The sequence below is a fragment of the Sorex araneus genome, chromosome 6 (assembly GCF_027595985.1).
Source record: "Sorex araneus isolate mSorAra2 chromosome 6, mSorAra2.pri, whole genome shotgun sequence".
Lineage (NCBI taxonomy): Eukaryota > Metazoa > Chordata > Mammalia > Eulipotyphla > Soricidae > Sorex > Sorex araneus.
This window is the reverse complement of record NC_073307.1, coordinates 96,549,519-96,577,209: the sequence shown is the minus strand read 5'-3', so window position 1 is coordinate 96,577,209 and position 27,691 is coordinate 96,549,519. Positions and strand designations below refer to the sequence as shown.

Below are 27,691 nucleotides of genomic sequence, written 5' to 3'. Positions count from 1 at the left end.
CGTGAACATATCTGGGTGTGGCTCAAAGCCCCAAAAAATTTAAATTAGAAAAAAACTTGCATGCCAGCTTTTTCTTCCTGTCAAAAGTAAAACATGGGGGCTGGAGCAATAGCACATAGGGTAGGGCGTTTGCCTTGCACTCGGCTGACCCGGGTTCGATTCCCAGCATCCCATATGGTCCCCTGAGCACCGCCAGGGGTGATTCCTGAGTGTAGAGCCAGGAGTAACCCCTGTGCATCGCTGGGTATGACCCAAAAATTAAAAAAAAAATAGTAAAACATGGAAAGTAATGCTCATTGAGAGTCCAACTGTAAATTATTTTTGGATGAAAGGAGTGTGTTCTTCGGGCTCTCTGCTCTCTTCTGAGAAATGAGTATTGCCATTTGGAAATCTCTGAATAAGTTTCTAACTAGCTTATTTTACAACATTTGTATGGTTGTGCTAATAATATGGTTGTAGAAGAAAGCTTTTAAATGTATTTTATTTTCTCTTTATATTGAAGGAGGAAGAAGCCAGACGACAAGCAGGAAATCAGTATGGATCTTTCCCAGGTATTTCCAAGGGAAAATTTTTAACTGTTAATAGTATAAATAGTTAAGTAGTGTGATTTAGGTCCTCATATATGTACGTTATATATTTCGAACATTTAGTCTCTGGAACACTGAAAAGTTCTTTTAGAGTATCATCCTCTAGAAAGATTCAATCTTGTTAAATTTTTTATTAGTGAAAATGCAGTATATTTCTCAGTTTGAGAAAACATGTAGTTTTATAAAATTCAAGATATTTGATTACATATAATATTCAAACACCAGTTCCACCACCATTACACTTCCTTCCCACCACCATATTTCCATCCAGACCCCAAACCTTGTCCCCAAAGCAGAACATACATAATTTATTTTGTATTGTTTGTTAATGGAAATCCACTAAAGATGGGGGGAAAAAAAAGGGTTTTAGAGGAAAGTGTGTGAAGATTGTTGTATTTAACCGAGGAGCCATTAAGCCCTTCTATAAAAGATTAGTAACATTGGTGCATGTTGAGTGTTAAGCCTTGTGTGCTTATATATGTACCTGTATAAGTATATTTCCCGCTAAGGTTGGTTGCCTTCTACTTTACACCCCATCAAATGTGGTGTGCTACTCTGGGTATATCAGTGGTGTAAAGTGTAAGATGTCCAGGAATAGATTCACTCATGGGTGAGGCCTGTCCTAGCGTGTGGTCAGTGGCCGTGAACACAGTGGCAGTTGGCAGTTGAGTTGTGGAGGTTTTTGGTGGATGGGCGGGACCTCACCCACCCCCGCTCTGGGTTGCCCTGAATGAAACAGCCTGGCATGGGGTCTGGTGACGTGTCTGGCGTATCGTTCTGTGCTCTCTTCTGAGAGATTTAAATTTAGTCTCTGGATCATGGCCGTTAATGAGATTATATAGTGCCATCGGCAGCTTGTGGGTGTGATTGCCAACCTACTGGAAATAGGGGAGATGGGAGGAGATCACCCATTCCCAGTTCCATTGAGTCTGGAGGAAAACATGTATTTTTTAAAAATGTTTGAAACTTTATTTAGACACGTGACTTACAAAGTTGTTCATAATGCAGTTGTTTCCGGTATTAAATGTTCCAGCACCAGTCCTACCATGAGTGTGACCTTCTTTCCACTATTGTCCCCAGTTTCATACTCACCCTTCAAATCTGCCCCCTTGGGAGACCCAGTATCATTTCCTTCATATTGCTAGTTGAGCCTATACAGCACAGTGGTGTCACTAAGATCATTGAGGATTCACTGAGCTGTTAGAGCACCCCGAGCCCTCTGTGTTACTTTCTGTGTCCATTAAACTCAGTGGCTTTTTATGCAGCTTTCTCATCCGATTTATTGCAAAATTTGCAAAATTGACACATGCTGAGCCCTCCGGGAGCTTTGAACTGCCCCAGCAAGTCTGTTCTCTTCAGACTCTCTGAGAAAGGGTGTGGAGCTGGGCCATTTTTATACTGGAGGAAATACTTTTTGTTTGTTTGGGACCCAAACCTGGCTCTGTGCTCAGGAATTATTCCTGATGATGCTTGGAGGGACGTATGTGATGCCAGGGATTGAACCCGGGTCGGCCGCATGCCAGGCAAGCACCCTGTCCGTAAGGCTGGCTCTGGTTTGGTTCTGGGCACCACAGATAGGGGGCCCCCAAGCCCAGCCAGGATTGAGCCCTGAGTTTATCCAGGATTAAGATCCGAGCACAGTTGGGGTGGCCTATTAAAACAAAAGAGAAGAATAAGTTTTTGTGTTTATTTTTTGTGGGGGAACCCACAATCCTGGCTCTGTGCTTAGGGATCACTTCTAGTGGTGCTTTGGGGACTGGATACAGTGCTGGGGTCAAACCAGATCCACGGTGTGTAAGGCACAGCATGTTGTATCACTCCAGACCAAAAGTTAATTTTTTTTTTTTTTTTTTTTTTTTTTTTTGCTTTTTGGGTCACACCTGGCTCTGCACAGGGGTTACTCCTGGCTCTGCACTCAGGAATTACCCCTGGCGGTGCTCAGGGGACGATATGGGATGCTGGGATTTGAACCCGGGTCGGCCGCGTGCAAGGCAAACGCCCCACCCGCTGTGCTATCTCTCCAGCCCAATTTTTGTTTGTTTTTAATTTTGTTTTCCCCTTACCCTTTTTTTTTTTCTTTTTCTTTTTGGGTTACATCTGGCAATACTCGAGTTTACCCCGGCTCTGCACTCAGGAATTACTCTTAGTAGTGCTTGGGGGACCAGATGGGATGCCGGAGATCAAACTTGGGTTGGCCCGGAGCAAGGCAAATGCCCTACCTGTTGTACTGTTGCTCTGGCCCTACCCCTTACACTTTATATAAACAGTGTGGTTTATGAACAAAAGTTCTGGCCTCAAAAATAAAACCTCAGGGCAGAGTGATAGTGCAGTGGGTAGGGCCCTCCTTCTGTACTCATCTATTCCAGGACCATATATGGTCCCCTGAGCACAGCCATATGTGACCCAAAACAAAGCACCACAGAAATTCTTTTCTGTTACATTTAGTTAATAATGTTTCAAATTCATTTGGCTTAGTGGCACCCTTGTTTGTGTGTTAATCAGAGGGAATTAGGGTACTTCCGATTCCATACTGTTGGATAGTGTCTTTGGTTCTCTACAGTTCTTTCAATCCTTGCAGGTGGCTTTCCTGGGGGAATGCCTGGTGGTGCTTTTCCTGGAGGAATGCCTGGAATGGCAGGAATGGCAGGAATGCCCGGACTCAACGAAATTCTTAGTGATCCAGAGGTTCTGGCAGCCATGCAGGTGAGACTTCGCAGACTTGGTCTTTATGAGCCAGGATGCTAGGTCGAAGAACTGGAGCATCTGCTTTGCATGTGGGAAGCTGGGTCTGATACTGAATACCTTTTGTTTCCCTGAGGTCTCCAGGGGTGACCCCAAGCACTGCTTGTAGCCCCTGTGTACCACTTGATGTGGCCTCCAAACAAAAATTGGTCTTTACATGAGTAAGATACCCTCCCGCACACACACACCTCCAACTTTTGTGCAGAGACAAAGATTAGTGTTGACCATATTTTAATTATTCTGAATTATCAGTAGCCTATATAAACCTATGTAATTGTGACATAGGTTTTCATAGTAGTTTTCATAGCGAATAGCTTTTTGGGTGGAAAGGATTTGGGCCACACCTTAAATTGCTCAGGGGCTATTTTTTGCCTTGTACTTACGAGTGACCCCTGGCAGTGCTTGAGAGGTCTCATGTGATGGCTGGGATTTAATCCTTTGCCTTTTGTACTATCTAAGGGGTTGGAAAGATAGTGGGGGAAGGGGTGAGCAGGGAGTTGGAGAGGAGCAGGTAGGGCATTTATTTGCTTTGCACACAACCAGCCCTGGTGATCCTGGCATCCCATATGGTCCTCTGAGCACCGCCAGGAGAGTGATTTCTGAGTGCAGAGCCAGGAGTAACCTTTGAGCATTGCCAGGTGTGGACCACTTTCTTCCCCCGAGAAATTAAAAGAGATACTGTGAGGGTAAGGTACTTAACCTGCACGCAACCAATCGATCCCATTTTGATCCTGAGCACTGTGTATGGTCCTCCCAGCTCTGCTGAAGGTCACTTTGGCGCACACGTCCAGGAGGAGTAACAGCTGAGCAGCACAGGCTATGGTCCAAAACTTCCCACAAAGCAAAAACTTTTAAATAGAAACCATAGGTAATATTCTGTGATGGATATGCCAAAACAGTAACAATGAGTCTCTCAATGAGAGATGTTACTAGTGCCCGCTCGAATAACTCGCTGAGCAATGGGATGACTATAACTACTACTTTTTCTTTGTATCAGCATTTTATATATTTTTATTAGCTATTTCAAGTGCCAGTTGACGTTGAAGTACATACAGAAATTATATTTTAGGTACTTTTCCAGATCGTAGTTAACTTGACCATTAAAAATTTATAGGTCTAAATAGGAATTTTTTTTTTCTTTATATTGTTGCTTACTTGGTTTTTGGATTCAGAGAACCAAATCTAGTACCTTGTACAGGCAAGGCATGAACTGTACTGCTGAGCAGCATTCCTGGACTAGACTGTGATTATATGTAGATAATGAACCTGCTGACTTAATCAATTTTAAATCAAATTTTTTCCCCCCCAGGATCCAGAAGTTATGGTGGCCTTTCAGGATGTTGCACAGAATCCAGCAAATATGTCCAAATATCAGAGCAACCCAAAGGTCATGAATCTTATCAGTAAATTGTCAGCGAAATTTGGAGGTCAGTCATAATGTCCTCTTGAAAAGCCCTTGCTGAAGAAAAAGCAAGTTAGATCACCCAGTGGATGTCGCAATAATAGAAACCAGTGTACCTCTGACCTTCTTGTGAAGAAAGCTGGGGTGCTTTGAATATGATCCTTAGCCCTCTGCCCCATATGCAACTGAAACATTTGCCATTTAGGATACTCATTCAGATAATGTTTCCTACTAGGAATTACAAACTTCAAATATTTTTGAACCTTAAAAATATTTAAGACCAATTAAAAGGGTGTGATAATCCCTGCATAATCTCTCTAATCCTCTTGAGTCTTTATTGCTCAGTTTAGTGAAATAAAAGCTTAACATCTGGAGATAATTATAAAATTTCAATAGAGAAATTTTGAGTTGGCTACATGATTACTGAAGTGTTTTATCTTTTTAAGTACGTTATTTGAATATTTTTTCTCAAAACTTTTGGGACCACAGTGTTACAATATGGGGACTGGAAGTACATGGCAGGGTTGCAGTGGCCCTTCTGCTTGCCAGCACCTGCACAGGTGCATGTAAGGCCTGATGGGAAGGAATGGTGTTTATAATACTCTAGGTAGAGTTGGATTTACGTGGCTCTTTTCCTGTCAGTTACATAAAATAAATATTCCCACATAGTGAAAAAGAGATACTTTTCATTTTATTCTTCTATGTTTAAAATTAACTGGTCAGAAAATGTCTTTTACTTTGTCAGATTTTTACTTGTTTTCTCATTTTCCTTTTCTTGGGTGAAAGATAATGTTTTTCATTAGAATTATTACTGTAATTATTCTCCACATAATTGCGCAAGCAAATTTGTTGTGCTTAATGTGTAACACATGTAAGTTTGTAGGATAATACTCTTAACTACTGTAATGTCTGTCTTCGGCCAAAAATTTCATATTTAAGTGTTCAGTTTTCACTTTGGTGAAATTTTATATTCAAACATGTTGAAAGAAGGGATTTCCTTTGTTGTTTGTTCTTCTAGGAAATACCCACTGCACTTACACTTTATTTTGTCTTTGTATTTTGAAGAGTGTGAGTTTGCATTAATTGATAACATGGTGGATCACAAAACTTGTGGATCCAGCATGAGTTGCATATCATAAAATCCATGTTTTGTGTGTGTGTTGTGTGTGCACGCAGTTGTCAGCATCATGAAATACCATTCTCCTCAAATAGCACAGTCTTAAATACCACAGTCCTGTTCTGTTCCATTTTCTCCAAGAATAAAGAAAATGATGTTTATGTGATACATTTAATTTTTACATTAAGTGCCTAAATACAGGCATTATATCAGGAATTGCTCGATTTCTGCCTATCTTACAATTTACATTGCTTGTGTTTGAGCAGTTTCAAAGGATTAGGAGCCTCTGCTCTGGCAGAAGCACTGAAGTAAAAGCTAAGAAATACATTTCTGAGCTCATAAGTAAATTGATTCAGGGCCTAACCCTTTGCTATTCACAAGCACATACAAATGCATCTATTGTATAAGTGAGGAAAAGCTGTATGCTAATTGAGCATGAGTTTTAAGTCCTTGAAAAATACCAGTATAGTTAAAAAAATGCTCTGCATATAAACTTTGAATTTGTTATTATACTTTTTATTGCTGTATTTTACTTAATTTCCCTTGTGTGCTGTGAATAACTCAAGAAGAGTAGTTGCTTCTGGGGTTCTTATTTGATTTATTTGACTAAACATTACCTAAGTATATTTGAGATTGCTATAAATGGGTGAAAGTAAGGTCTACTGAATCATACCAAAATGTATTTTGGGTTTTTTTAGGCTTTCAGGTTCCACAAATTGAGAATATGTTCTTCATTTTCATAGAAAGTTTATGAAATTCACAATATTATTTCTAAATCAAAAGTGTTATGTTCTTGTGCTAATGATGCTATAAGGAAAAGTAAAGTTTCTTTCTGCTTAAAAGCATTAGTTAGTGGATATTTCTACCTGTGTTAAAAACTGATTTCACATTGGCTTTTGTGTTCCCTCCTTCCCCTTTGTTCTGCACCATCTTTTCTGTTTTTTTGTTTGTCACCAGTACTCCTAAGTTACTTACTGAACAATAGAGCATCAGCTTATATAAAACAGTTGCCCTTGCTGTTAGCAAGGACTCTTGAAGATACATTGGATTAAACCAGACTGTACTTTTCTCTAGCAGTATGATAGTAAGCAAGTTTGCTTTTACTCACATGAAGGCTTCCATTTCTTTCCTCTGGAGCTTATCTTCTTCCTGAGGAAGTAGGTTAGGGTGCCATGGAAGCTTATGCTGAGATACTGAGATCACTGAATGATATTTATAATTTTTTTCCAGCTTAAAACCTCCCCCCACTTCCTAGCTAGCTACAAAGAAGGCTGCAGAATAAATGCTCGTAGGTGTATGGACATATGCCCAGTAAATACTACCATAAAAAAAAAAATGGAGAAGGCCTGAGCTGGAGTCTGGAAAAGAGCCTAACTGCTTGCACATCCTTTGGGTGCAGGAGTCCCACATTTGGTATTGCCACTACATTGTCTTCCAAGCACAGCTGGAGCCACCTCTGAGCACTGCAAGTTTGAGCAGTAGACAGGAGCACCTCCTGGGTAGCAACAAGAACTGAAGAGGTGCTCTGCTGTCCAGGAGTACTGACTTAATGGGTAAGGGGAGATAATTTACATCTTGGTGGTATGCTAATACTAAAATATAGCATCCCAGTAGCATACTAATCAGGTAAGTAATCTTCTCTACATGAAGTGCTTTGTCTAGCTTGCATGTATTGGCTGCATCCTAAAATAATGCCCATGAAGGTAACTTTTGCCCTTTTTAGTTACCAGGTATTACAAAGTTTTCTGTGTGGCTGTGTTTTAGGCATGTTTTAGGCGTACAGTGTTCCAACGCCATTTCTTCTTAAGTGTCCACTTCTCTCCACCAGTGTCCCCGTTTGCCTCCCATCTGCCACTATGACAGGCGCTTTTGTTGTTTGTTTGTGGGGCACACCTGGGATGCTCAGGAGTTCCTTCTGGCTCTCTGTATTCAGGAATCACTCCTGGTGGTGCCGGGGATCAAACCTAGGTTGGCTGCGTGCAGGGCAAGCCGAACCCACTGTACTGTTGCTCAGAGCAGCTGCTTTGACAGGCTCATTCAAAATAAATTTTTGGCACTGGTTTACAGTACTGCTGCTATTTGGATTTTATACTAACACTCGACCACCTTCCTGCACCTGCTCCTCCTGGTTGACCACTGCCCTCCACTGTTGGAATGTTTCTGTGAGGGTAACATAAGCATTTAGTTGTGGAGATAGGGTTCTCATCAGGCTTCTCTCTGAATCGAAGTTACATGGATTCTTATTGCAGAATTATTCATTACTTCAAGAAACTTGAAAACAATATGTACATTTGCAGTGGGTTGTTTAATATTTACATTGGGTATGCAAGTGTTGCTAATGAAAAAAAGGTGTATCCTAATGGCATAATTGTTGTTACTCGTGGTGGTCCCAATGATAGGGGAAGGTAAACAGTTTTAAGAATTATGGTCAGGCACTGGTGTGATACAGTACAGCGGTCGGGCACTTGCCTTGCATGCAGCTGACCCAGGTTTGATCCCCAGCACCCCAGATGGTCTCCCAAGCCTACCAGGAGTGATTCCTAAGTGCAGTCAGGAGTAGCCCTGAGCACAGGGTTTTGGATAGCCCCCAAATAGAAGTAATTTCTTTCCTTCCCTTTAGTGCTACAGTGGTTGGAAATCCCACTTGTCTGGCTAGGTGCCCAAACATTTTTCAGTTGTGCTCAGTTGGGGTTAAACATTGGTCACAGTACTCTCATCCAGGCCGTGTTACTTCACTCCTGGCTGTGGTGTGGGAAATTGCTTCAGGGCCAGGGATCACATGACAAAGCTGCCAGGACCAACTACTGCACAGTGGTGTCACCAGGAGTTGATCTTGTGGCCTGTGCTCCAAGCCACTGACCTATTTCCTGGTCCTCTGGTGAATAACTTTTGGGGTGCTTTGGGCCATGTTGGGCTGTACACTCAGATCACTCGTGACTGGGCTCCTGAGACACCCTGGGTTGCTGTGGGTGCTGAGGACTGAACACCAGCTGTGTGCCAGGCAAGCACCCTGCCCACTGTTCTCCAGCATAACCTGAATAGTTTTTATAGTTGATATGTTATCTTTCATTGGTTGAATACAGATACCAAATAAGACCACCCCACGTTCCACCAAAAAAAGATCCCACAACAAAACGCGTTTGGTGACAGATTACTACAGAGGGAGTAATGGCCCCTGGAATACCCATGGTCCAAAAGCAAAAAAAAATGGGCAAATTGGGTGGGTAGTTTGGTATTTCAAGTTGGCAAAATTTAGAAATACTTTAATTGTGCCATTTTGTAAATGTGCCGTTGGAGTATCCAGGATTTCCTGTAATTTTTTTTGACATTTGTAATTGATATAATTAGGCATTAGAGCCAGTGTTTTACTGTGTCAGCCTCTGAATTCAATCCCCAGTACTGCAAAGCAGAAAACATTTTGGGGGGAATATCTATAGAATTATGAATCCTAAGTATTAGGCAAAGTTAGTGTAGCAAGTAGATAAAAGCTAGTATAAACAAGCATTTGGTGTCCTGAAATTAAGTTATTAGGCATATAGCATCACCATGTGTGGCTCCCCAAAAAGCAAACATGAAACAGAAAAATTGTAAGGCTTTGAATGAATGCAATAGTGTGCATTAAGCACTGAGCTTGGAAACTAGGATATCACACAAGTAAACTTGTTGGTGCCGAGACGGACAACGGTTCCTAGGAAAGTCGGAATACAACAACTTGGCCTCTTCCTATGACCTTGGCTAGAGTTGGAATGTGGTGTCTGTGTACTCCACGCCTGTCTCCGCCGTCACCGATTTTGGGCCACACAGTGGTGATCAGGTGGGGACGCGGGCGACCTTAAGAAGTGCAGGGGCTCGAACCTGGTGCACAGCGTGCAGGATAAGCGCCTTACCCATTCTCTCCAGCCCTAAACTTGCTCACTGCAACAGCGGGGGGAATTTTATTTTCTTTGGAATTTTTAGAACGTATTACAGAAATTTACCTTCTGTAATCCTCGCATCAGGACTTAACACTTGTTTTTGTCACTTTCTCATTGAAATGGGAGAACCCGAAAGAAGTGGCTTTCCTCCGTGCCACCACCTATTCCCATCCCACCGGCCTCTCATCACAGGAAAATGCCTTGAAGATCAAGCTCTCTTCCCTCCACGCCCCTTGCTTGTCAGAAGAGAGAACGTTGCCTAGTCCGTAGATACGGCCGAAATGTGACTTTCATAGTGGTAACTAAGGAAGAAGGTGCGCGATCAATCGCAGAGAAACCGGCAGGATTGAGTCCCTGCCTGTCCTGAAGTCAAACTGCAAAAGACGGGCAACCCCCCGGCCGGGGGTCCACGACTGACGGCGGGCTGAGCGGCTCTGCGAGACACGCCTCGGGGCGTGGCCCGCCGCCGGCGACCAATAGGCCGAGAGGGCGTTCCTGGCCTCGCCCTTCCCCGGGGGCCCGCGCGCGCCCTGCGACCCGGAAGTGGCTCGGAAGGGGGCGGGCCTGAGGAAGGGGAAATAGCGACGCTCGCGCCTGAGGCGCGGACGCTGCTTTCCTCACCAGGGTGCGCGCGGCTTCTGCGGCTCTAGTGGCTGGGTCTGTGGGCAACCGCACCCATGGCTTCCGTGCTGTCCTACGAAAGCCTGGTCCACGCCGTGGCCGGAGCCGTGGTGAGGCGGGGTCTTCACTGCCGGGCCGCGGGGGGGCGTCTCCGAGCTAGTGCCCGAGTCCGGCTTGAGGGTGGGCTGGAGGGGGAGGGCGCGTGGGGCTCGTGTCTGGCGCCCTGACAGGGGCTGAGGCTTGGCCGCGGCGGTCCCACAGACCTCGGGGGGCTGGGCGCGCCGGGGCAGTTTTCTGGGGACTCGGCAATTTCGAGTGTCACCGGGCCCGCACACCCCGACACACTTGGCCTCGCCCGGCCCGAGCAGAACCCGGCCGTGGTTCCGGCGAGTGTCGCTCGAACTCCCAGTCAGGCGGGCGGCGTGAGCTGGCGCGTCGCCCCGCCGGCGTGTCTGAGGAGCGGGCGGGTGTGGGTGTTCCTGCCTGTCAGCGTGGCCGCCGCTCCCAGGCCCGCGTGTGCGCAACTCTGCATCACGCACCCAGGAGCGTGAACCCCCGCACCCCTGTCCCCCCCCACCCCGCATTGCTCTTTTTTTCCAGTTTCCAGCCCCCTCTGTTGGAATCGCAGTGACTTGAGAGACTCCCACCCTCCCTTGGGAACTCCTGTTCAAAGCAAATTCATGGGAGTTGGACCCCAACTCCATTCGCTGACTCGGTGGCCTGCAAACCGCACGTTACTGACCCAAAATAGATGTCCCTGCCTAGTGCACGGTCTTACAATTAGAGGCCCCCCAGATTTTATGGACGGGCCCCATGCAGGACTCTGGGAACATTCCAGGCAGTGTAAAGATGCAGAAATGAAACTTGTTTCTTTTTTTTTTTTTTTTTTTTTTTGCTTTTTGGGTCACACCCAGCGATGCTCAGGGGTTACTCCTGGCTTTGCACTCAGGAATTACTCCTGGCGGTGCTTGGGGGACCATATGGGATGCCGGGGATCGAACCCGGGTCGGCCGCGTGCAAGGCAAACGCCCTCCCTGCTGTGCTATCGCTCCGGCCCCGAAACTTGTTTGTCCTGCCCTAGAATGGGCAAGAAGGCCCAAGTACCTACTTGGCGAGAACAACAGGACAGATAGGGTTCCCGGGGACCGAATTCCCCTACACTTTGCGTGGAAAGTCCTGAGATTTTCAGTCTGCAGCTGAGTTACTGGCTTACCACTTTAAACATCACCCTGGCTACTCTCTTGAGTAGCCTGCAGGGCTCCAGGACGAAGCAGGGAAACTGTTGAGACGATGATGTCATCTTAGTTTCTTAATTAAGAGGCGGGAGTAGCTTGGAGTCTTGGTAGTGGCGGTGGTGAAAAATGGTCATTAACTTGGAACATACTAGAACGGCTGTGGTCTCATGGTAGACTGGGTCTGGGAATGAACAGAATGAATCTGTTCTCCAAGAGTTTCTGTCCTGGGCAACTGGAAAGAGCATGATGCTCCCATTCACCAAGGGTGAAAGCTGGGGAACAGTATGTGTGGGGCCAGAGATGAGTTTGGTTTTGGCTGGTGACTCATTTAGATTGATCTGCCTGTGAGTGAAGATTAGATGATCTCACCAAGGAATATGAGTGTGATTTGAAAAAAGTTGGAACACACCAGCATCAAGAGGTTGGGACAGTGAGGTAACACCAAGAAAGGGCCAGTGGGATGGGGAATTGCGGGGTTGATCTAAAGGAATATGGTGTTCCGGAAGTCACGTGAAGGGTGTAGACCAACTGGGTCAGATGTATCAAAGAAGATGAGGACTGATATATATATAAATATATATATATATTTCTTTTTGGGTCACACCCAAAAAGGGGTAACTCCTGGTTCATACACTCATGAATTACTCCTGGCGGTGCTCGGGGGACCATATGGGATGCTGGGATTGAACCTGGGCCGGCCGTGTGCAAGGCAAATACCCTACCCGCTGTGCTATTCCTCCAGCCCCTGATATTTATTTATTTATTGCTTTTTGGGTCAGACCCAGCAATGTACAGGGGTTACTCCTGGCTCTGTACTCAGGAATTACTCCTGGTGGTGTTCAGGGGATCATATGGGATGCTGGGAATAGAACCCGGGTCGGCCCCGTGCAAGGCAAATGCCCTACCCACTGTGCTATTATTACTCTAGCCCCATGATATTTATGTTAAAAAAAAATTTATCAACATGTTGATCAGCATGGTCAATCCAGTCAGTGGTTAATGACAATGCAGAAGAGTGGATATTGGAGGGTAACTCAGAGACACTGGGAAGAAGGAAGAAGTTATTTCTAAAAAACCATTTCTGTTCATTACTTCTTTGTTGCATACTTTCTGTCTGTCACCCAGGCATCACATTCGAGGCAGGTGCTCTAACATAAGGTACGTTTGTGGCCTATTGAATTCTGTGCAGTGTACTTTGCGCTAGACAGAGTGGAGTAAGATGTTTGTCCTCGTGAAGTTTGTATTCTGACCAGGGAGTTAGACTACAGTTGAGTACACAATTGTATCTAGTCTTAAGTACTATAAAGTAAATATTGGACTTTTTTTTTTTCTTTTTGGGTCACACCTGGCGATGCACAGGGGTTACTCCTGGCTCTGCACTCAGGAATTACTCCTGGCCGTGCTCAGGGGACCATATGGGATGCTGGGATTTGAACCCGGGTTGGCCGCATGCAAGGCAAACGCCCTACCCGCTGTGCTATCGCCCCAGCCCCAAATGTCGGACATTTTCTAATGAGATAACAGACTGTTTCTTTTTTGACTCCGGGTGGTCTCTTTCAGGGCTGTTTCACATTGCCTCGGTGATGTGAAAGCAGATACTGGCAATAACTGAAGGGGCATAGCAGGGTTCCAGTAAAATCCTATTTATGTCAATCCTGCGGGTGAATTTAACTCAAGGACCCTTGCTCGCTTCTTCCCTTTTTCCTTTTCCCCCTTCCCTTCCTGTCTGTGGGCCACTCCAGCAGTACTTGGGCCACTTGCAGCTTCATGTTTGGGACTTGCTTCCCAGGAGCTGTTGCAGGGGACCAACAGGTGCTATGGATTGCACCCGGGGATCTACATGCAGAACTTGCCCTTTAACCCCTTACTCTATTGTTCCCCCCCCATTTGTTTTCTAAAATTTATATTGGTATTGGTAGAGCTGACATACCTATGTAAGTTATGAAATATTTTTCTTTTCTCTCTGTTGTCCTTTTTTCTCTAAAAATTCTGCACTCTGTATTTGCCATGTCATTTCCTTCTATAAAGTATATTAGATTATCTGATGTGCTCTTTATTTGGGGTGGGGGAGATACCTGGCCATGCTCAGAAGGATGTAGTAGGACTAAATGCTCTGTGCTCGCCATCACTCTTGGTCGTGCTCAGGGAGCCATATATGGATTAATTGAGCAAGTGAGGATCACTCCTGATGGTGCTCAGGGGACCGTATGGGGATTAATTGAACAGGTATCTCACTCATCTTACTGGCTTTTCCCTTCCAACTGATATGCTTTTGTTAGAAAAATTGCTTTTCTTTTCTTTAGAAAGTATTTATTCCTAAATAAATTTTGGGCTACACCCAGCGATGCTCACAGGTGACTTCTGGCTCTGAGCTCAGGAATCACTCCTGGCAGTGCTCGGGGGACCATTTGGGATGCCAGGAGTCACACGCAGGTCAGCTGCTGTACTATCGATCTGCCCCTGAAAAATTGCTTTTCTGTTTCCCTCAGGACTGTACTTACTGTGAAATATTTACACGAGAAGCTGCACTGTTTTCTTTTTCACAATTCTGTGGAGTGGTTCTCAAATATTTCACAAACTCCTGTAATACTATTAAACATCACAGGACCAGAGCGATACAGGGGTACATACCTTGCTTGTGACCAGCTCTACTTTGAGCCCCAGCATCACATGGTCACATTTCCAGATTTAGTGCTGGTGATCATGAATCACTAGGAGGGGCCTTTGGCCTCCTTAGCACTACTTCAGGAACCTGAGAAAGAAAAGAAAAAAATTAAATTTTTGGCGCCAGAGCAATAGTACAGTGGATAGGGTGTTTGTCCTGCAGGTGGCCAGCCTCAGTTTGATCTCTGGCATCCCATATGGTCCCCTGAACACTGCCAGGAGTAATTTCTGAGTGCAAAGCCAGGAGTAACACCTAATTATCACCAGGTATGGCACCCAAGACAAATTTCACAACACATACACTACCTTTTCAGGTTGCACCAAAGGGGGAAAAAATCTCACCACAGAAAATCACAGTTGGTGAGGAAAATAGTCTTACTGTTAATGTTATGGTATTGTGGTAATGACTTATGTTTAAATAAATTTCTTGAGCTTCAACCAAAGCTTAGAGATATTCAAGGAGAGCTGGTTTAATATGGTGTATTAGAGCCCTTGAGTATCTGTTCAGAGTAAATCAGATGGCTTGGGTTGGAATTCTGCCTGTGTTCCCATCAGCATTGTCACCTTCGTTTATATAAACTTCAAGACTATCTAGAGTTGTTCTACAACCCCTTCGAACTTTTTGAGAACTTGTTTGGAGGTTCTAACAAGGGAGCGCAGCTACTTGTGTACCCTTGACCAAGGAATGTTCGGGAAAAGCCATCCTCTTCAACTGAGCCAGCGGCTTCGGGAGGGACACACATGGAGTGGTGAGGGAGGAGGGAGGGGACACCCACCTAGCCAGCCAGATCTGCCACATCAACCCTGGATATCAGTGGGATAACATGTCACAACCAGGTCACCCTCACTACTCTCAAACTTTTTGAGTTGACATTTTATATTTGTTTATTCACTTCTAAGTTCCACATTCTGTCACTTCAAGTGGCTACTATTGACATAGTGCTCAGAGGTCACCTGGCAGAACTCGGGAGTCTGTGTTGAGAGGAGGGGAGATCGAATTTGGGTCTCCTGAGTGCAAAAACATGTGCTCCCGTCTATTGAGCTCTCTCCAGCCCCATACATGTGCACATTTTAAAAATAAACAGGCCGAGGAGGTGACTCAGCAATAGAACTCATGTCTTACATGTATGAAGCCCTCAGTTCAATTTTTGGTACTGTAAAAAATTTTTTTTGTTTTTGGGGGAGCATACCCAGTAGTGCTCAGATTACTTTTGGCTTTGTTAAGGGGTCACTTCTGGCGGGCTCAATGAACCATATGGGGTACTGCGGGTTGAACCCGGATCAGCTGTGTGCAAAGCAAACACCCTACGTGCTATAGTATCACTCCAGGTCTACTATTAAAAAAAAGAAGAAGAAGTTAGGAACTGGAGAGCTAATAGCAGCTAGGGCAGTGTCCCTGAACACCTCTAACCTGGGTTCAATCCCTGGCACCCCAGAATCTTGCTAGCAGTGATCCCCTGATCCACAGAACCAGGAGAAAGCCCTGAGTGCAGCCAGCTGTGGCCCCCAAGCAAACAAAAAGTACGATCAGCAGGTTAGTGATTTTTGAGTGTTTCGTCGCATGCCAAGGGATAATTTCAAGTAAAATTTCAAAACCATTTCAAAACCAGTTTGACTATAGTTGTTCAGATTCCCATAGGATTAACTTAGGTTGGTATAGATATGAGATCATTGGAATTGAATTTTTCTGTCTGTGTCCTCTACTTATTCCCTACATAGTGCCAGATGGTATCACTTTCGCTCTAAATAAAATAGGTTACTTGGAAGAACCTGCTTGCTTTTTCCATTTCCCCCCCCCTAATTTTAGAATCAAGTGTAGTTTTTCCATCTTTTTTATGGGGGAAAAATTTTCCCACATTTTTCTGGCTCAGGAAAAACTGAGATGCATCCACTTCTACTGTCTTTGACCTTGATCTTTCTCCCCATTCACCTCACTCTCAATTATCTTTTAGAATCTTGCATCATTAATTTACATCACTTTCCCTTACCCTTTCTCCAGTGTTCACTTTGCTTTAGTCTTCAAACATGCTTAGACATGTCCTGTCATAAAACAGTATAGATTTAGTCTGAACTGTCTAGAGACTGCCATCTTGATTGCTATCTGTTCTCCCTTTGATCACGATCACAATCACGATATCCCATTAATCACCGATTTCTTGGGCGGGCTCAGTAACATCTCATTTCGTCCTTTCCCTGAGATCTTAGAAGTCTATCTTGACTCGGCCCTCCTAACGATGTTGCACTGGAGAAAGGGGCTCTTCAGGGTCAGGGGAATGAGATCCAGCTTGTTACTGGATTTTGCATATGAATACACCATGGGAAGCTTACAAGACTGTCCCTTGTGGGCAGGAAACTCTCAGAGGATTGCCAGTTTCTCCCAGAGGGAGAAGTAGGCAAAAGATATCGTTCTCCCTTTATGCCAAGTTTATATACAGAATATTCTGTATGTAATTACTATCTCATCCTACTTTGACCACAAAACTTCTTTATTAGCGGTCATCACTGGTTTTCTAATGGCTTAGTTTGCTGCTTTTTTTCCATTCTTTTTTTCTGTTCTTACACTTCTAGGCTCTTGAAAGTGTTTTTTTTTTCTTTTTTATTAAACTTAAAAAAAAATAACAATTACTCTTTTGAAAGGCACTTTACTGTTACTAACTTTGGGACTCTAATATTGACTTCTAATACTAAAAGGTGTCATAAAAGAATATATAGAAATTGACATTTGTTGAGTTCCAGCTGTTGCCTAGTATGTTGGATACTTTCCATAAATTCTCATTTCTCAAAGCAACCTTGATAGTTGAGGAAATTGAGGCATGAAAGTTTAAAGTTACTTTTTATATAGTATAGGCTGTAACTCGGACCTGAACCTCATAGTTTATTCTAAAGTTCATACTCTTTCCATTATTCAGGTAATGGAAATGGTTATTCTTTAGGCCAGTGTTTCTCAACTTTTTTTCTGACCATGGCCACCTTCCATCCTTGTCTGTTTCTGTGGTCCCTTGGACTGTCCTGGTGCCCCAAGTAGCCATATGACTCCTGGTTAAGAAATATTATTTTAGATCTCTCATTTAACTTGTATCTCTGTGTATAGGTGTGAGATTTGGTTTGACTGTTATATCAGGGGAAAGACTTTAACTCAGCTTAGATGAGTAACTTTTAATTTGGTGAACTTGGAGGTATACTAGAAGAACAACATTTATTTTGGGGCAATAATGCTAGGGCTTGGCACACCAAGTGGTCAAACATATATGCAAAGAATGAATGTAGTCCAGCCCTTTGAACTAACCTCTGACCCTTGTTTATGTTAAACTTTTTTTTTTTTTTTTTGCTTTTTGAGTCACACCCAGCGATGCACAGGGGTTACTCTTGGACTCCTGGCTTTGCACTCAGGAATTACTCCTGGCAGTGCTCAGGAGACCATATGGGATTCTGGGGATCGAACCCGGGTCAGCCACGTGCAAGGCAAATGCCCTGCCTGCTGTACTATCACTCCAGTCCCTATTAAACTACTTTTTTTTTCTTTTTGGGTCACACCCGACGATGCCCAGGGCTTACTCCTGGCTCTGCACTCAGGAATTACTCCTGGCGGTGCTCAGGGGACCATATGGAATGCTGGGAATCGAACCCTGGTTGGCTGTGTGCAAGGCAAACACCCTACCCGCTGTGCTATTGCTCCAGCCCATATTAAACATTTTTTAATAAGAAAGCTACACCATATGGGTTTTTGTTGTTGTTTTGTTTTTTTTGACCACATGAAGTGGTGCTCAGGGATTACTCCTGGGTCTGAACTCAGGAATCACTCTGGCAGACTGGGGGGGATCATAAGCAATGCTGGGGATAGAACCTGGTGAGCACAAATTTCAGCTGTGTGCAAGGTAAGTGCCCTATCTGCTGTATCACCTCTCTGGCCCCGGGCTTTTCATTTTTGAATTTGTATTATGTGAGTGTGTGTTGCTAGGGTTTGGACTCAGGGCCTCACACATGCAGGTTATGTGTTGTACCCCTGAACCACCTATCATTGACCTTCATTTTTTAAAGATTTTCTTAGCTAAAGTTTTACCATTGAAAAAATTTTTTTCTTTCTTTTTGGGTCACACCCAGCAATCCTCAGGGGTTAGTCCTGGCTCTGTACTCAGGAATTACTCCTTTCGGTGCTTGGGTGACCATTTGAGATGCTGGGGATTGAACCTGGGTCAGCCAGGTGCAAAGCAAATGCTCTACCCGCTGTGCTTTCGCTCTGGTCCCAGAAAATTTTTTTTTAAATTTTTCTTTAGTGCCATGCACTCTATGAGATGATGCTGAGCACAAATTTCAGTGGTGCAGATATGACTCAACAGTTTCTGGACTCTTTTCTGGAAATTGACTTTGGAACTGGCATTGCATTTTTTAAAAAACAATTTTTTAACCTTTAAGGTTAAATTAACATTTTGGAAATGATTGAATTTGGTAACTTGGTTCGTATGCCAACCCCAACATTGTACTTAGAAGGCATGATGCTTTGGTTCTATTTATTTTTGTCCCTGCTTGTTATTCCCATTAGATTACACATACTGGGGGATCAGCTCCTTTCCAGGTTAACCCCACAGTTTCATTATGTTCATTTTTTCAGCTCAACATCATGTCTGTGTTATTAGACTTGGGTGGTTCTTTAGTGTAGTAGCCCAGGAGTGAAGTGTATATATGCCTTGTACATTGAGATCTTGGGTTCATTTCCCAGCACCTGTGGGCCCAGTACCCAAAAAAGCAGATAAACTTTGAGTATTTAAAGAAAAAGCATAGGGGCTGGAGTGATGGTACAACAGATAAGACTCTTGCCTTGCACTTGCTCAATCGGGGTTTGATCCTCGGCATCCCATATGGTTCCCGGAGCAATTCCTGAGTGCAGAGCCATGGAGTAACACTGAACATGGCTGTGTGTGGCTATAAACAGATAATGTTTTAGATGCATAATCTAAAATGTAGATGGTGGTATATTCTTTTTTTTGGGGGGGGGCTGCACCCGGCTATGCACAAGGGTTACTCCTGGCTTTGAACTCAGGAATTACTCCTGATGGTGCTAGGGGATATGGGATCTGGGAATAGAACCTGGGTCAGCCTCATGCAAGACAAAGTCCTACCCGCTGTGCTATTGCTCCACGCATCCCCCCCCCCGTGGTATATTCTTTTTTTTTTCTTTTTGGGTCACATCCAGTGATGCTCAGGGGTTACTCCTGGCTCTGTGCTTGGGAATTGCTCCTGGTGGTGCTCAGGGGACCATATGGGATGCTGGGAATCGAACCCAGGTTGGCCACATGCAAGACAGACGTCCTACCCGCTGTACTATCACTCCAGTCCCAATGGTGGTATATTCTTTTTCTTTTTCTTTCTTTTTTTTTTTTTAAATTTTTTTTTTGGTATTTTTTTTTTTAATTTTTATTGATGAATCACTATGAGGTACAATTACAAACTTATGAACTTTCATGTTTGCATTTCATTTATATCCCTCCACCAATGCCCATTCTCCTCAATCAATGTTCCCAGTATCCCTCCCACCACCCCCACCCCAACCCCCACCACCCCACCCTGCCTCTGTGGCAGGGCATTCCCTTTTGTTCTCTCTCCTGTTGGATGTTGTAGTTTGCAATAGAGGTATTTATTGAGTGGCCATCATGTTCGGTCTATAGTCTACTTTTGGCACGCAGCTTTCAACCTGAGTGGGTCCTCCCAATAGTCTCTACTAGGTGTTCCCTTCTGATTTCTACCTTTTTTTTTTTTTTAACAACACGCAGTAAAAATTTATTCATATTAATAACTCCATTTGTCATGGGGGTTGTTGCTTAGATATATGGGATGGCACATGCATGCTGGCTCTCTGAGGTTACACAGGTGCTGGCTCTCTGAGGTTACACAGGTGCTGGCTCTCTGAGGTTACACAGGGCTGGCTCTCTGAGGTTGCGCAGGGCTGGCTCTCGGAGGTTACTCAGGTGCTGGCTCTCGGAGGTTGCACAGGGTTGGCTCTCGGAGGTTACACAGGGCTGGCTCTTGGAGGTTACACAGTGCTGGCTCTCTGAGGTTACTCAGGTGCTGGCTCTCTGAGGTTACACAGGTGCTGGCTCTCTGAGGTTACACAGGGCTGGCTCTCTGAGGTTACTCAGGTGCTGGCTCTCTGAGGTTACACAGGGCTGGCTCTCTGAGGTTACACAGGGCTGGCTCTCTGAGGTTGCGCAGGGCTGGCTCTCGGAGGTTACTCAGGTGCTGGCTCTCGGAGGTTGCACAGGGTTGGCTCTCGGAGGTTACACAGGGCTGGCTCTTGGAGGTTACACAGGGCTGGCTCTCTGAGGTTACTCAGGTGCTGGCTCTCTGAGGTTACACAGGTGCTGGCTCTCTGAGGTTACACAGGGCTGGCTCTCTGAGGTTACTCAGGTGCTGGCTCTCTGAGGTTACACAGGGCTGGCTCTCTGAGGTTACTCAGGTGCTGGCTCTCTGAGGTTACACAGGGCTGGCTCTCTGAGGTTACTCAGGTGCTGGCTCTCGGAGGTTGCACAGGTGCTGACTCTCGGAGGTTGCACAGGGTTGGCTCTCTGAGGTTACACAGGTGCTGGCTCTCGGAGGTTACACAGGGCTGGCTCTCTGAGGTTACTCAGGTGCTGGCTCTCTGAGGTTACACAGGTGCTGGCTCTCGGAGGTTACACAGGGCTGGCTCTCGGAGGTTGCGCAGGGCTGGCTCTCGGAGGTTGCACTTTTTTTTTAATTTTTAAAATTTTATTGAATCACTGTGAGATAGTTACAAGCTTTCATGTTTGGGTTACAATCTCACAATGATCAAACACCCATCCCTCCACCAGTGCACATTCCCCACCACCAATATCCCGGTATACCCCCCCCTTCCTCACCCTCACCCTGCCTCTATGGCAGACAATATTCCCCATACTCTCTCTCTACTTTTGGACATTATAGCTTGTAACACAGACACTGAGAGGTCATCATGTTTGGTCCATTATCTACTTTCGGCATGCATCTCCCCTCCCAACTGGTTCCTCCAGCCATCATTTTCTTAGTGATCCCTTCTCAATTCCATCTGCCTTCTCTCTGCTCATGAAGCAGGCTTTCAGCTATGGGGCAACCCTCCTTGCCCTTGTATCTACTGTCCTTGGGTGTCAGCTTCGTGTGATGTTATTCTATACTTCATTCTGGCACTGAGATTTAACATGAGACATGAGTGATATGAAGAAGCATTTTTTGTCTACTAAGCTTGTGCATCCAGTTTCCTGTGTCTTCTACCCCTAAATGCTAGCAAGTTTTTTTGTTTGTTTGTTTTGTTTTCACTTTTTGGATCACACTTGGCAATGTTCAGGGGTTACTCCTGAATTATTCCTGGAGGTGCTCAGCGACTATATGGGATGCAGGGGATTGAGCCCAGGTCATCCACATGCAAGGCACTATACTGCTGCTCCGGCCCCTCTTCTTTTTCTTTTGGCTTTTTGGGTCATACCTGGCTTTGCAGAGAGGGTATTAGGAAAATGATATCAGATGGGTTGGAGAGATGGTAGGGTGCTTGCCTTGCATGCGGCTGACCCACGTTTGATCCCTGGGATCCCATATGGTCTCTCTTTTTTTTTTTTAATTTTTGGGTCACACCCGGTGATGCACAGGGGTTACTCCTGGTTCTACACTCAGGAATTACTCCTGGCGGTGCTCAGGGGACCCTATGGGATGCTGGGATTCGAACCCGGGTCAGCTGCGTGCAAGGCAAACGCCCTACTCGCTGTGCTATCGCTCCAGCCCCCATATGGTCTCTTGAGCACTACCAGGAGTCATTCATGCGTGCAGATCAGGAATAACCTCCTGAGCATTACCTGATGTGGCCCCCAAAAAAACAAAAAAAGGGGGAAAAGAAACTGACACAGTACAATTATAACAAAAAAAAATGTGCGAATTGGGTTTCATTCTAATTGAAAGCTTTGTACTTTGTTATTATTATTATTAGACTTTTTTTAGGGGGTCACACCTGGCGATGCTCAGGAGTTACTTCTGGCTCTGCACTCAGAATTACTCCTGGCAGTGCTTGGGGGACTATATGGGATGCCAGATATCAAACCTGGGTCAGCCATGTGCAAGGCAAATGCCCAGCCCACTGCACTATTGCTCCTGAAAGCTTTGTACTTGGAAGATACTATCATGTAAGTACAGACTGTGAAATCTGAGAACATATTTGTAAATCATACTGGATAAGGATCTTATATCTATAATAGATATTTACAACTCAAAAATGAAAAGCAGTGGGGCTGAGCAATAGCACAGCGGGTAGGGCGTTTGCCTTGCACATGGCCGACCCGGGTTCGATTCCCAGTACCCCATATGGTCCCCTGAGCACCGCCAGAGGTAATTCCTGAGTGCAGAGCCAGGAGTAACCCCTGTGCATCTCCAGGTGTGACCCAAAAAGAAAAAAAAATGAAAAGCGGATAACCCATTTTAAAAAATGAGTAAGTTGGGGCTTGCCTTACACATGGCCGACATGCGTTGGATCCCCAGTGCCACCTCTGCCCCCGCTTCGCCCCCAGCCCTTCCAGTAGTGATCTCTGAGTGCAGAGCCAGGAGAAAACCTTATGCATTGCTATGTGTGGCCCCAAAACAAAAACATAAAAGGAAGATGTAGCTACAGGCTCAGTAGCAGAATGCTCTGCATACGTGACTGCATTATTTAAAATTTTTTAATTTTTGGAGGACCACATCTGTAATGATCAGGGGTTACTCCTGACTCTACTAATGAATCACTCCTGGCAGTGCTTAGGGAACTATTTGGGATGCTGGGGATGAAACCTGGGTTAGCTGCATGCAAGACAAGTGCTCTCCCTGCTGCACTAGCGCTCTGGCCACAAGTCCCTGAGTTTGATTATTGGGAAACCATCCTTCCCACATCCCATAAGAGAAAAAAGTAGGGGCCGGAGCTATTAGTAAATCGGAGTGCATGTCGCTGACCCAGGTTTGATACCTGGCATCCCATATGGTCCTCTGGGAACCACCAGGAGTAATTCCTGAGTGTAGGACCAGGAGTTACCCCTGAGCACTATTGGGTGTTATCCCCAAACCAAAACAAAAATAATTAGACAAAATTTAAAATATTTTTTCTACAGTTCCAGAGACTCACAAATGAATCTCAGAAGAGAGCAGCACACTGCAGAGATGCTTCCAGACCCCAGTTAATTTAAAAATTTTAGAATTCCAGGAGTGTGCAGCTGCAAAAGTAGCTATGCAACATCTCATATTATTCATAACAAGCAATACAAAATAAATTATTTACCATCTGCCGTGGCTTGAGTGGTGGTGGGAAAATTCAAAATAATGGTGGTAGGGAGGTGTAATGGTGGTGGGATTGGGTTGAAATATTGAATGTAATCAATTGTAAACAACTTATGAAAATGAAATTGAAAAATTGTCACTGTCATCCCGTTGCTCATCGATTTGTTTGAGCGGGCACCAGTAATGTCTCTCAATGTGAGACTTATTGTTACTGTTTTTGGCATATCAAATAAGCCACGGGTAGCTTGCCAGACTCTGCCATGTGGGCGCAATACTCTCGGTAGCTTGCCGGGCTCTCTGAGAGGGGTGGAGGAATCGAACATGGGTCGGCCATGAAAGGCGAACGCCCAACTGCTGTGCTATCGCTCCAGCCCTTGAAAAATTGGAAAAATATTTTTCCATGAAGAATTTAAGTAGCTAATAAAAGCATGAATAGATTCTGGGTAATAGTTACTAGGCAAATGCAAGTCAGAACTTCAGTGAAATATTTTAAATTACTTGAATGGGTATAATCAAATAGAAGGTAAAGATATGGAGAAATTAGAACCCCCTTTTGTTAATGAAAAAGTAAGATTGTGCAACCACTGTAGAGAACAATTTAGTAGTATCTTAAATTTAGTAGTATCTTAAATGTTGGCTGGAGTGATAGCACAGCAAGTAAGGCGTTTGCCTTGCACACTGCCTACCGGGTTTAATTCCTCCACCCCTCTCGGAGAGCCTGGCAAGCTACTGAGAGTATCCCGCTCGCACGACAGAGCCTCACAAGCTACCTGTGGCATATTCGATATGCCAAAAACAGTAACAACAAATCTCACAATGGAGACGTTACTGATGCCCGCTCGAGCAAATCAATGAACAAGGGATGACAGTGACTTAAAATGTTAGAGGGCCAGGACCACAGGTAGGGTATAAAATAGCCTTGCGTCAGCCATTTCCTACTCGGAGTGAATGCCCTTGTGACTAGGAATTAGTTTTCCCAGCACCAAGTGATTCACTGCCAAGGGGGAATGGTAGAATGTTGTGACTGAAATGTTTGGTTTCAGTGAGATACAAGAGAATGTTTTTTTGGAAGTAGATTCTTTTACATTGTAACTTGTCAGCAATAGAACTCCCACTCAGACGGTTAAAAAATTTTGAGATTCAAAATAATGGATTTATTTTTATGCCTCTCTGGTACAAAAATATATAAGTGAACAAATATCCTAGAGGTGGATAAACAGTCAAGCGTATGAAAAGAGGAATTTAATTCAAATTTTAAAATATCGTGGGTTTTTTTTATAGCTTGGCATAAAACTTGAATATATAATAAATATTTTCCTTTAGATAACAGCTGCTTATAAAAAACAGTCATCTGTGTGTTTTTGTTTGGCAAGGACACAACTATAACAAGACCTCAGTATACAGAATAGCTATGTTATAAATTTACCTTTAGCATTTGGAATGCATTTCCTTGGAGATACTAAGTTATTTGCACATGAATGTGATCATATAGTCACTAACAAATTTATAGGGATTACACTGTGCCGAGCTTTATGGCAGGTTCCCGGACTAATCCATAAAAATAGAGGCCGGAGAGAGAGTAGAGCTTAAGGTGCTAGCCTTGTATGTAGTGGACACTGTTCAAATCCAGCACCTCTTAGGGGGTCCCCTGAGCCCGGCCAGGAGTGATCCCTGAGTGTAAAGCCACGAGTAAGGCCTGAACACTGCTGGGTGTGGCCCAAAAACCAAAAAAAGAAAATTGTACATTATGTATATTTGTGTGACATATAATATAGGCTTCGCTTGTACTTAGCTAGTTTCTAGTTCCTTATTATAATTGGGAGGGGCAGGTGATTTTGGGGCCACCTCTGCCTGTGCTCAGGTCTTTCAGCTCTATGCTCAGAGATCACTCCTGGCAGTGCCTGAGGGACCAGATGTGCTGCCAGTGGTTAAGCCACAGTCATCTGCATCAAGTACAAGTGCCCTTAATCCTATATTATCCCTCTTGTCTCTACTAGTATAACTTTTTTGCTTCATTTTGTTGTTGTTTGGGGGCCATACCTGGTGGTGCTGAGGGCTCACGCCTGGCTCTGCAGTCAGAGACCTTGGAGGTGCTGGAGCTCAGAGGCAAGCATCCTCCCGGCTTTATTTTTCCCTGGCCCCGTTTTGGGTCATATTGTCTAGGCCAGAGTTTCTCAACCTTTTCTCAGTGGACTTTGAACCTTTTCTGAACTTTTTCCTTTCTGTGACCCTCCTGTCTTACTGGCTCATCCCCTAGTCTTGTGAAATGGCCTCCCAGTTACATAGTTGTTGTTTTTTTAAATCTGTGATCCCCTGAGAACTGTGTCTCTCAGTTGGGAAATGCTGGTCTAGGCCTCCTTCGTGCCAGGTGAAAATGGCCAACTTTTTATCTCCTCCCACCCCACACCCCTTTCTCTGTGTGGCTGCTGTTGCTTGCCCCATCTAGTGCAGGAAATGGTGTCGTGGGCTTCTGGGAAGATGGAGAACTGGCTGGCTTTGGGGATTGGAGTTGTTGCTGAGTGTTTTTACTCACTTTAGGCTTTTCTGGCCACAGTCACAGTGACTGCCTGGAGCAAGTGCCTCTGGCTGCAGCTGATCTGGCGAGCCTGCAGCAAGGGCCAGAACTCTCTGCTTTCCATTGTTTGTCCCCACCATTTATAGTAATCATATTTGATTTTTTTTCTACTATTGCTGTAACAAATTTCCACAGAGTAAAACAATATAAATTCATTATCGTTGGGTAGACAGGTTAAAAGTCTTATGCAATTTCACAGAGCTAAAAAAAAAAAAAATCAGTGTTTCATCAGGGCTGTATTCCTTTCTGGAAGGTCACAGAGAGAATCTATTTCCTTGACTTTTTAAGCCTTCTTGATTAATAATTTGTCCATCTTCAAAGCCAGCAGTGGTGAGTTGAGACCTCATGTTGTCTCAATTCTACCTACTCTTTCTTTCTGCTGTGGTACGGATGGAATGCATACTTGGAAGAAGTACTTTACCACTGAACTAGATCTCTAGCCCCTCCACTTATTCCTATCTCTCCTACTTGTAATTACACTGGGCTCACCCAGATCGCCCAGAATTATGTCTCTGTTTTAAAGTCAACTGATTAATAGCTTGCCATGTAATATAATAAATGTTAAGATATATGAACATTGGGGTGGTGGAATTTTCTGTTGCCTACGATACCTATTTTGAACAATTATAATTCCAGTAGATAAAAATACTGTGTTTGTTCACTGAAAATATCTTTTGACCTATTATTAAAAATGGAACTTGGTTCATTTAAAATTTCCAGCTCAGGGCCGGAGTCGTAGAATAGTGACTTGCCTCACATGCAGCTGACCCAGCTTCAACAGCTGGCATTCCATATTGTTCCCCATGCAACGCCAGGAGTTGTCACTAAGTGCACAACCACTGAACGCCATGGAGTGTGGCCCTGAAACAAAAAGAAAACCAAAAACTTGTGACTCCATGCCAGAGAGATAGTCCCGGGATGAAGGCATTGGCCTTGCATGCAGCTAGTCCCAGTTCTATTCCTGACACCAAATATGGTCCTTTGAGCACCTTAAGAGTGACTACCGAGCACAGAGCCAGAAGTCGCCCATAACAACTGCTGTGTGTGGCCCAAAAAGAAAAGTAAAAAGGTTGTGACTCATTTTTTTTGCGATGCTGTAGTGACCAAAGCCTTTTCCACACCTTTCAGGGAAGTGTAACAGCGATGACGGTATTTTTTCCTTTGGATACAGCTCGTCTTCGACTTCAAGGTGAGTATTCTTTGTCATTGTCATATTCCTGTTCATTTGGTGTCGGAAAGCAAACATATGCCTCTAGTAAGTTAATAAATCAGTGTAAGAATATTCTTGTGCTTGCTTTGCATGCAGCCTGTCCTACTTCAATCCCTGGCATCGCTGGAAGTAACCAAACACAGAGCCAGGAGCAGCCCCTGAGTACTGTTGGGTGTGGCCCATGCCCCTCCCCTAATAAAAGAATATCCTGGCAGGTATTTTTGTTTGAATATTCTGTTTGATTTAAGTTCCACTGCTATGCATTTTCTCTGACTCTAAATACTGCCAATCATTGCTGTTTCCTAATTAGCAGAGAAACCTATGTGGATTAGTTAGATCTTTAGT

At 44.4% G+C, this 27,691-nt stretch overlaps 2 protein-coding genes across 3 annotated transcripts in view; both read left to right on the top strand.

Moving 5' to 3' along the window:
- Positions 1-5,045, top strand: part of ST13 (ST13 Hsp70 interacting protein) — a 28,306-nt gene extending 23,261 nt beyond the window's left edge. The window contains exons 10-12 of the mRNA XM_004610531.3: positions 503-551; positions 3,166-3,290; positions 4,639-5,045. Coding sequence (XP_004610588.1) covers positions 503-551; positions 3,166-3,290; positions 4,639-4,767 — 303 coding nt within the window. The 3' untranslated portion in view covers positions 4,768-5,045. The remainder of the gene's footprint in view (positions 1-502; positions 552-3,165; positions 3,291-4,638) is intronic.
- Positions 5,046-5,558: 513 nt separating this feature from the next.
- SLC25A17 (solute carrier family 25 member 17) overlaps positions 5,559-27,691 on the top strand; it is a 44,822-nt gene continuing 22,689 nt past the window's right edge. Inside the window, exons 1-2 of one of the 2 annotated variants that reach the window (XM_055141087.1) lie at positions 5,559-7,401; positions 27,265-27,325. In XM_055141087.1, coding sequence (XP_054997062.1) covers positions 27,280-27,325 — 46 coding nt within the window. In that variant the 5' untranslated portion in view covers positions 5,559-7,401; positions 27,265-27,279. Of the gene's footprint in view, positions 7,402-10,313; positions 10,494-27,264; positions 27,326-27,691 lie in introns of those variants that run through there. The other variant, XM_004610529.3, reaches the window with a different exon arrangement.